The sequence below is a fragment of the Theropithecus gelada genome, chromosome 20, assembly GCF_003255815.1.
Source record: "Theropithecus gelada isolate Dixy chromosome 20, Tgel_1.0, whole genome shotgun sequence".
Lineage (NCBI taxonomy): Eukaryota > Metazoa > Chordata > Mammalia > Primates > Cercopithecidae > Theropithecus > Theropithecus gelada.
Genome location: NC_037688.1, coordinates 15,132,098 through 15,143,050, shown reverse-complemented (window position 1 = coordinate 15,143,050; position 10,953 = coordinate 15,132,098). Strand labels below are relative to the sequence as shown.

Sequence of the window (10,953 nt, the reverse complement as noted above, 5' to 3'; positions counted from 1 at the left end):
AAAAAAAAAAAAAAAAAAAAAAAAAAAAAAAAAAAAGGTGAGAGCCCAGGAGGCTCTCTGAATTCTTATTTAGATGGAAATGTAAAATTCTAGGGTTTGGTTTTTTTTTTCTTTTTGGCATACTGGAAGATTTTTAAATTTTCTCTTTTAAAAATATAGGCCGGGCAATGCCATTACGCACATTGCCTATTATACCTATTCAGGGAAATTTCCATACAGTAAGAGCTTTTTTCATTGTTATGTATGCTGTCTTTTTGGAGTCTTTTATCTCAAAACAAAACAGAAAACAAAAGGTGGCTACTTTTCTTCATTATTATATATTCATTACAAAGTAATAAAAACAAAACTAAAAATACCTGTTTCTGCCATTTCATGTAATGTTATCATTGAATAGGGAGGTTCCTGATCACTGAAAAAAAAAAAAAAAAAATTCAAGGCATTAAACCTGAGGAAATAAATGACAATTCCAAATAAAAATTCAAACTGGAGGTGTGGAGGTAAAAAGGGACAGAAGAAATGAACACAAATGTAAGGAAAGAGATAGAAGAGACAACCTGAGCTATGACCTGTAAGGATGAATGTATACCATATGTGCTAATTTCCAGTCATTGTCCACAATGACCCACAGACAAAATGGGCAGGTGGGTACAGACAAGGACTACTATGTGTCCTGGGGTAAAAGCACAGGACTAAACTGGAGACCACAGCCTACTTTCAGCTTTACACTCAGAGGCCCAGTGCCAACTGAGACAAGCCAGGAAGGTCAACATCATCTTTATACTTACCTCAAAGAAATGCCAGGAAGAGAGATGATAATCCCGGTTGAGGACTTATGGAAGCAAGGGCCTATATACACATCTTCATTTTGAAGTTTCCCTCTGGAAATACTACATGCTTATACTTCATAAAATGGTATTACAAGAAAACAAGACCAAACTTAAGGAGCTATTTAACATTCTAGACATTGATCCAAAGTGGCATTCTACACCTTAATTCAGTGGTGTGATCCCAGAAATCTTTAAAAAGTCCTTCAGGGGAACTTCAATAATGAAATGTTTTCCATTAAACAATTCTAACTGCTTAAGAACTCACCACTTATTTGTTTACATATTGTGGGTCTCTGTTTTACTATGGGAAAAAAAAAAAAAAAGCCTAAAAAACTATCATCTTAAGTCATTTAATCCTGAGAATAACCTCGTGATATGGGAATTAGTATGGTAATTTCAGGTACTCACTAGGTGCTGCCTGTTTAAACAATATAATTGATTGATGCAAACATTTCTGAAGAATGATCTGGCAATAATAAAATTAAGTATGCATATATCCAACACTTCTAGATAAATTTTTACACAGGTCCAAAAACGGATGCGTATTTGTGCTGTTCACTCCAGTGCTATTTGTAGGAACAAAAATTTGGCAGTAACCTAAATGACCACCACCAGATGAAAATGTAACAAAATATAATACTTTCAGGCATACAAGGGAATACTCTGTAATAGTCAGAAGCAGTTGTAGATTTATATACAGCAAGATAGATTTCAATGTTGAAAGAAGTTAAAAACAAAGAGGTTTGTATAACTACATTACTGTCTTTTAAAACATTGCAAGGGGCCAAGCGTGGGGGCCCACATCTGCAATCCCAGCACTTTGGGAGGCTGAAGCTGGATGATCGCTTGAGTCCAGGTATCTGAGACCAGCCTGGGCAACATGGCAAGACCTGGCTCTACAAAAACTTTAAAAAAAATTAGCCAGGTGCAGTAGCACATACCTGTAGTCCAAGCTACTTAGGAGGCTGAGGTGGGATGACTGTTTGAGTCTGGGAGGCTGAGGCTGCAGAGAGTCATGATCATGCCACTGTACCCCAGCCTGGGTGACAGAGTAAGACCCTGTCTCTTTAAAAACAAAACAAAACAAAAAAACTCACTCTCTCCAAGTTTATTCTGCACCCATTTTTCCAATGAGCTTAAATTAACTTTGCTTGTGGTTTACTTCCTGATTTGGGAAGGAAAACTTTTATTACAATTTGGTAAAAGAGATTTAAAAAAATTTTTTAAATTAATTTTTGAGGCAGGGTCTTGCTCTATTGCCCAGGCTGGAGTGCAGTGGTGTGATCATAGCTCACTGCAGCTGGAAACTCCTGGACACTAGCGGTACTCTGGTCTTAGAGTCCTGAGTAGCTGGGACCACAGGCACGCGCCACTGTACCTGGATAATTTTTAAATTTTTTTGTAGAGATGGGGGTCTCCCTATGTTGCCCAGGCTGGTCTTGAACTCCTGGCCTCCAGCTATCTTTCTACCTCAGCCTCTCAAAGTGTTGGGATTAGAGGTAGGAGGCATTGTGTCTGGCCAAAAAATTACTCTTCTAGAAGACTAACAAATGCTCCAGTATTTTATGGAAAAGTTTAATACAGCTCTAAAAATGCATTTGTATTCACAGATACACTCTGTTTTATGCTTAATTTTTGAGGAACTAAACGAAACTAGGTTTCTATAAACGTGATTATCAAATGTTTATATACTTACATTTACTAGCAGGGCCTGAAGCAAAAAGAACACCTAAGTAACTTTTTAAAAAATACTACCATCTACTGAGCAACTGTTAAGTACAAAGCTCCACACTAAATGCCTTATGTACATTATCTCATGATAATCTTTGTGGGAACAGTATTATGTCCCCATTTACAGATGAGGAATCTGAGGCTTCAAGAAGTAACTTACCCAATGTCATGCAGTTGAGCCAGGCCCATCATGGTTCTAAGCTTTGTGCTCTTAACTACTGAACTATACAACTTTAAGTTAAATGTTTTTTTCCACTTGAATGATGCCCTTTAATTTCACTGTTATTCAATCTGGGATTTTGTATTTAGAGGTAGACAAAGCAGAGGAAAAGACAAAACAGGTACAGGTGTGCCTTGCAAACTGTCAAGCTTCCTAAATGGATTAAAGATAGTCAAATAAGGGATAAATAAAGGATCAAATAAACGATAATGAAAACTCTCCTTGACCTTGGTCCTTATGTTGCCAAGAGAAGTTGCCTGTAGCCATGTTCTCGGTAAAACAGCTTATCTTGAATCTGAAGTCAGTAGAATAGACAGGCATGTACCATTAACAGTGAGCCTACTTGAAACCATTTCCTGTTGTAGCTAGCAACATAAACTCACTCCATATTTATTCTATTCTCTAATAAAGATCATAGCTTTAATTAGTGTTTTCTGCTACAGAAACATTTAGACATTTCCAGACAGAGTAGATGACAGCAAGCAAAAACATCAAATCTCATTTACTCTGCCATCAGAGGAGAATTAAAATATTCTCCTTTGCCCTGTAAGCACAAGGCTTGGCGAGTATGTCCTAAAGGAACTGAAGGAGTCCTAAAGTCATGGTTCCTGGCAGAACACTTTTCATTCCACTGGAGGTGACTGTGAGTCAGATACTTACTTATCTACAAGAGTCCGTATTACCGCCAGTGTGTCCAACACTAGCCCATCCACATTTTGTTTCTTTCTCCTTGGCTCATGTGGTCCTCGGCCCCTCCTCGGTGGCCGAACAGGGTCCCGTGGTTGGCTCCTTGTGTCAGCAGTGGGTACTGCACTGTTCTCGGCCTGTTGCTGCTGGGTGTCGACACTGTCATCTGTTCCACTGTCATCTCGGCAGATACAGGAATTACCCATGGTAGCAGTGGCACCTCTAGTTCCTAGGAAGTGGGCTATGTGCTCTTCGAGAGTCAACAGCAGACCCTGGCCAAGGCTTCTGCTCGCTAAGAACACGGCCCAACCAAAGACGATCATTTAGGTAGTTTTCAGTTTTCCAAGTACTGTTTTCATAATCTGGAGTTGAGGAATTTGCATCCTATTTGTTTTTAACAACTGAAGGCCAAAGAAAGTTGCAGAGCTTATTCCCAACATTATCAACTACAGGGAATTCTGGTCATCCAATAGCAGTTCTAAAAGAAAATGAGAAAAAGGAAAATGAATAGAATATTCTTGACCACTTAATTACTCAAACTTTCTTAGTGTGATTTTATAGGTATTAGGAGGATTCTAATGAAGAGTCATCTTTGGTTATTTTTATGGGTTTCCAATACCAAGAAACAGCTTTGGATAACAGAATTAGCAATCAATCAATAATTTCTTTTTATCATTCTATTACAAAGTTGATTGTCAAACCATACTCTTACAGACCAGAGGAGTTATCATTGATTTTTTTAAAACCACATGTATAGTTTTTTCTAGGTATATAGAAATACATTAGAAGGATGTGTGCGTTTTTTTTTTCAAGGGCTCGTTTTATCATAAAAAAATCAGTTGTCTTTCTGTGTAAGAGATAGGTGTTAAAAAGAGAAAAATCTTTAAAAAAATGAATTGTCTCCTTGCTTTAAACCCACAGGATAATTTAACAAGTTTTATGATACAAATATGATAGCACCATTTGATATCAAGGAGAATAAAAGGATAGAGTTCCCCATTGGAAGCTCACTCAAGAATTGACAGAATTCATAAAGTTGTTACAAAGTGTTTCTGTTATGTAAGCAAGGCTTTGTTTTGGGAAAGGCAAATTGATATCACAAAAGTTGTATTTTCACAAAGATCAGTTTGTTGCACATGTCCGTTACAAAGTTCAGAATAAGATCCACCAATTTCTTTGCCTGAAAATACTGACTAAGCACCTTGTGCCAGGTACCACGCTGGACTAGGAGAATAAAGATGAATAAGGAATAGTTCCTGCCCTCCAGGAATTCATGGATGGCCATTCTCATCCCATACAGTATGTTTATCATCAAAAAACCTAATGAAAGAACCAGTTCTTCATGAAGCTGATAAAATCTGGTTAGATTCTGGAAGGAAGTAAAGATTTAGAAACAGGAGACTTACATGGGCTGGTAGCAAAAAGTAAAAAACAAACAAACAAACAAACAAACAGGCTGACATCTGGAGAACAGGCCACATAAGGAATAGACCATGCTAGTATGTGGTCTCTATACAATATTTGGCTAGTTACAATTAATTCCTCATACCCTAAGCACTGGCCAGGAATAATATAAACAAAATTTATAATTCAGTGGAATTAGGAGAGAAATATTACTTCCATTATTTTATGTATTTACTTACTCATTTTTGAAGGAGTCTCGCTCTATCACCCAGGCTGGAGTGCAGTTGCTTGATCTCAGCTCACTGCAACCTCCACCTCCCGGGTTCAAGCAATTCTCCTACCTCAGCCTCTCGAGTAACTGGGACTACAGGTGCTGCCACCACACCTGGGAAGTTTTTATATTTTTAGTAGAGATGGGGTTTCACCATGTTGGCCACAAACTCCTGACCTCAGGTTATCTGCTCACCTCGACCTCCCAAAGTGCTGGGATTACAGGTGTGAGCCACTGTGCCCAGCCTACTTCCATTATTTTAGACAGATTCATGGCAAATTCTTTTTATTATTTTCCCAGTTTGATTACTGCTACAGGGGAAACATAGAAGAAAAAGAGATAAATGGAGACAGAAAGTCTTCATATATATATGTATATATAATCATATGTAATAAAATATACATAAAGAGGGAGGAGGCAAAGGGAAGGGAGAAAGAAGAATGGAATGGGATGGAACAAGAGAGGAGAAAGAAAAGGGGAGAGAAAAGAAATGAGAGGCAACAGATGTTTTTGCTATTAAGACAGCAATGGCTGGGCCAAGTGATACCACAGATGTTCTTGGTTTCCCCAAACCACTTGGGCTGTCTTCAAAATTTGGAGGTTGTACTGAAAAGGATGTGACTGAAGTATATAGGTAGGAGCATGATGCAAGGACCAGTTGGAAATAACTTTTTAAAAGAACACATTCTAAACCAGCAGAGTCGAAGTAATAACATTGCCATTACTGTGCGGATCAGAGTACGATTCGCTTTAGAGGGTAGATAACTACGAGATTTCAATGCTTAAAAGAATAGAGGAAACAGAAATCAGAAATAGGAATAACTCTTTAAAAGGTCCCTGGAATGAATTTCTACAGATCTTATAAATTATGCTGGTTTGTGAGAAAGATGAAAAAGCAACATTTAAGAAGCTATGCTCTGGGTCCTCTCACAGAAATTTCACTGATAAGGTGCTGTTAGAATATTTCAGGTGAAAAGAGGTAAACAATGCAAGGTTTTTGGACAGGTGTGGCTTTGGGCAGTAGCTCAGATGATTGTGCCACTACAGTATTTATTTGAAATCATAAAGTATCTTATTTAAAAATATATTTATCTAGAAACTTAAAAATATACACATTCATTTCTAAAACCCAAATGCTACACAGGCCTATGGAATATGAAAGTTCCTCTTCTGCTCTACCTAGCCCATGCCTTTCCCAGAAATAACCTCTTAAAAGCTTCATATGTTTGCTCCCACATCTGTTACTATATACTTATAAACTAGCTTTTTCTTTTCTTCTTTTTTTTTTTTTGAGATGGAGTCTCACTCTGTCGCCCAGGCTGGAGTGCAATGGTGTGATCTCGGCTCACTCAACCTCTCCCTCCCAGGTTCAAGTGATTTTCCTGCCTCAGCCTCCTGAGTACATGGGATTACAGGTGCACACCACCATGCCTGACTAATTTTGTATTTTTAGTAGAGACAGGGTTTCACCATGTTGGTCAGGCTAGTCTCAAACTCCTGACCTCGTGATCCGCCCGCCTCAGCCTACCAATGTGCTGGGATTACAGGCATGAACCACCGCGCCTGGCCGCTTTTTCTTTAAATCTAACTAGAATGAAGTCATAAATACTGTTCTATGATTTGCTCTTTTTAATACCACAATCTTCTATATCAGTATATATATAACTACCTCATGCATTTAAAGGTTGTATAGAAATTCATACTCTGGATTATCATAGTTTCTTGACCACTATGCTATAAAAAACTTGTGGCTAACCCAACTAACATTTTGGGGATGGTAGAAGGGAGTAGTCCAGGATTAGAGACATGGGGCCTCTTCTGCGGAATGCGTCATCCCCTGGGGAAGTGCTAACTCCAAACTCCTTCCTCACAGTGGTAAGGGTCCTAGGACTGTGCTCTGTGGTGTCAACATTGCCACAGCAGAGGGGAACTCCAGTGGCTTCTCTAATATCCCACAGCCTTTCCACACAATCTGTATAAAGGTAGGATGGGAAACAAGATTCAAACAGTAGATTCAATCCAAATTGGGGAAAACATACCTGAGGAAGGGAGGCTAATCACATACTAAAAATAATTGGCAATGATTTGAGAATGTCAAGTTCCAGAAAACAAAGCCCTGAAGGGGAGAGAACAGGGATCTTGCTGAAGCTCAGTAATTTCAGGGGGGGAAAAAAGCAAAAAGAATAGTGGATCCTAAAAAGTTACAACTTAATGCCAACACATAAAGGTATTTAGAATAATTAACAAGAAACCATCTTGGGGGTGCCTGTGAGGAAAGAAGTTAAAAAAAGGTTTGTTGGATCTTAAATTCTTAATTTTATCATTTTTTTCCTAAGGTTTTTATACACTGAATACAGAATAATCTACGCAGATTTCCATTTAGTACAATTTTTTCTTTTTCAGACAGTCTCGTTCTGTCGCCCAGGCTGGAGTGCAGTGGGGCGATCTTGGCTCCCGGGTTCATGCCATTCTCCTGCCTCAGCCTCCCGAGTAGCTGGGACTACAGGCACCTGCCACCAGGCCCGGCTAATTTTTTGTATTTTTAGGAGAGACAGGGTTTCACCTTGTTAGCCAGGATGGTCTCCATCTCCTGACCTCATGATCCGCCTGCCTCGGCCTCCCAAAGTGCTGGGATTACAGGCATGAGCCACCGTGCCCAGCCCATTTAGTACAATTTTAAGGTGATTGGAAGATATCCAATACATGCAGATATTTTTAAAAATCTGACTAAATCTGATAGGCTGGGCATGGTGGCTCATGCCTACAATCCCAGCACTTTGAGAGGCTGAGTTGGGAGGGCTGCTTGAGCCCAGGAGATTGAGAGCAGGTTGGGTAATGTAGCAAGACCCCATTTCTACAGAAAAAATTAAAAAATTAGCTGGGCGTGGTAGTGCACACCTGTGGTCTCAGATACTCAGGAGGTTGAGGTGGGAAGATCACTTGAGCCTGGGAGGTCGAGGCTGCAGTGAGCCCTGATGGTGTCATTGCATTCCAGCCTATGTGACAGAGCCAGACTCTGTCTTTGAAAAAACAAAAAACAAAAAACAAAAACTGACTAAATATGAAGGTAAGACAAAAATTAAGTTTTTTTTTTTCCAAATTGAACTAAAGTGTGTTTTGAGTCAGTTTCTTCCAAAAGAGCAATTTACCTTAAATGACTTAGAAAATGTCAACTATAAAATTTGTCAGAGAAGAAAATGAGGCTTTAAAAAAAACTTTAAATACTTTAAAGCCAAAGACTTTTTTTTTTTGTTAAATAAAAAGGACCAGCTGTGAAAACTAAGTGTAAAGAAGAGGTTAACTAGGTGGATGAAGCTGTAAGGCATTTCATAAAGGCAAGCCTATGAAACATACAAGGACAAAACAAGAGCTACTACCTCTAAATACTTTTTGAGATGACTACACAGAGTACTCTTGAGGGCTACAGCCACAGACAGGGCACATAAATGAACAAGTATATGATCTTTCAGATTTATTTGGCACTAAAAATCTATAGGTTTTCAATTGGAAATGGTTGTCATTCACGGTATTTTTTTTTTTTTTTTTTTTTTTTTTTACAGAGAAGTGATGGACTGTAGGCAAAAGACTGGGTGAAAGCTAATCAATTACACTTTAGACAACTTTGTTTTATACATTCAGAAAAAGCTTTATATGGCCCACTTTCCAAGGACCACTGTTTTAAGACAATAAAACTCAGCTGACAGATTTTACACACAATACGAAAGGCCACCACCATAGCACAGTACACACTCTGTTGTCAGACTAGGTGAAAGTCCCAGCCCTGCAATATTTACTGACGTGCATCCTAATTAACCTGACTCTTGACACATGTTAAAAAACAGAGACAGTAATAGTTCTTATCTCAAAGTACCACTGTGGGGATTAAACAAAATAATGCATGTAATACTCATGGCACAGTGTCTAACACTTAAACTGGATCAAAAAACGCAAGATGTTATAAAATGAGCACATATCTAATCAGAAATAACTAAACAACCTGGGGGAGGGGGATTCTGGAGTAAAACTTGAGTTAAAAGCACTAAGAAAACTTTTACAGAACTACCCCATACTGAACTAATTTTTACTTACCTATAACTTATACTTACCTATATTTTTGGACAGAAAATCTTGGGAGGGATTGTAGCTTAATCACCTCATAGGTGGCATTAGAATCAGTTAGGGTACTTACTAAAATGCAAATCCCTGGTCCCACTACAAATACCCAGAATCAGAATTTCTAGGATGCCGGCTCAAGCTTGTGTTTTCTTAAAAGCTCCCCAAGTGACTCTGATGGCAGCCACATTTAGAAATCACTGTGTATAGAACCTACCACAGAACCTGGCACAGCAGGAAGGACCCACTGACTGAATTAGGGGGCAACCTGAAATACTAAAGGGCGATTCTTCTCGAGTCAAAAATGTTAATTTCCTTGTCCAGTAAAATGAACTGAGACTATCTTTGAATGCAGTCCTTTGGAGAGGTCAGCCTAAAAAGCCATTAGAAGAGTTATATCCATAAGTGACATGTACAGTACATATTAACACAAAGAAAAAAACGGCTCCATATATTTTCCTATGAAGCATCAAAATGAACCTAAATGATATGCTGCTTAAGGGTAATATCATCCAAGGTTAAGAGACTGAATGGAATAGAAAATGAATGAGATTATATAAAGACAACACATCTGTAATACATATATATATATACATATATATATATATATATTTTTTTTTGAGATGAAGTCTCATTCTTTCACCAGGATGGAGTCCAGTGGTGTGATCTCGGCTCACTGCAACCTCCATCTCCTGGGTTCAAGCGATTCGCCTGCCTCAGCCTCCTGAGTAGCCGGGACTATAGGCGCGTGCCACCATGCCCAGCTAATTTTTTTGTATTTTTAGTAAAGACGGGGTTTCAATATGTTGGCCACGCTGGTCTTGAACTCCTGACCTTGTGATTCACCCACCTCAGTCTCCCAAAGTGCTGGGATTACAGGCATGAACCACCGTGCCTGGCCAATACCTATATTCTTTACCTTAACTTCAAAGACAACATTAGCTGGTGAAGTCAACTTTGAGACCAAAAAAAAGCTAGTCACAGAATTTAAATACACATCTGTGGCAATCAACTGATTTAATAATTTTTATCACTGGATGCCAGCGCTTAGTAGAAAGACTCTTCTCACCACCTAAATGGCAATACTTTTAATATCATTATACTCTTTTTTTATTTTTATTTTATTTTTTCAGACGGAGTTCCACTCTCATTGCCCAGACTGGAGTGCAATGGTGTGATCTTGGCTCACTGCAACCTCCATCTCCCCGGTTCAAGTGATTCTCCTGCCTCAGCCACCCAAATAGCTGGGATTACAGGTGCCTGCCACCACGCCCAGCTAATTTTTATATATTTAGTAGAGATGGGGTTTCACCATGTTTACCAGGCTGGTCTTGAACTCCTGATCTCAGGTGATCTGCCCACCTTGGCTTCCCAAAGTGCTGGGATTATAGGCGTGAGCCACCATGCCCAGCCTAATACACTCTTGATAACAATTTTGCTGCAAAAGCACCATTATGATCAAATATTTCCTTTGCAAATCTATTTCTCTGAAGTGTGGTATTATTAATTTTGATTATTGCCTTTTTAAAAAAGAAACTAAAGACTATTCCCTCCATTTCTATATTATTTATTAGATTTTTACATTTTACATGGTTTTTCTTTTTTCTTGGGGGCAAATGAAGCACCTAACACTTTATATTTTTTTTTAAAGCTGCTCTGAGACGAAAAATAATCAAACTTAGGGTGTTGGTAAGTTTGGT

General features: G+C 38.6%; 1 protein-coding gene across 4 annotated transcripts in view; it reads right to left on the bottom strand.

Annotated features, from left to right (window-relative positions):
• RSPRY1 (ring finger and SPRY domain containing 1) overlaps window positions 1-10,953 on the bottom strand; it is a 49,553-nt gene that overhangs the window by 30,635 nt on the left and 7,965 nt on the right. For all 4 annotated transcript variants that reach the window (XM_025369656.1, XM_025369655.1, XM_025369657.1 and 1 more), the window contains exons 2-3: window positions 3,439-3,943; window positions 357-409 (exon numbers count right to left, since the gene is read on the bottom strand). In XM_025369656.1, the coding sequence (XP_025225441.1) occupies window positions 357-409; window positions 3,439-3,788 (403 nt within the window). In that variant the 5' untranslated portion in view covers window positions 3,789-3,943. The remainder of the gene's footprint in view (window positions 1-356; window positions 410-3,438; window positions 3,944-10,953) is intronic.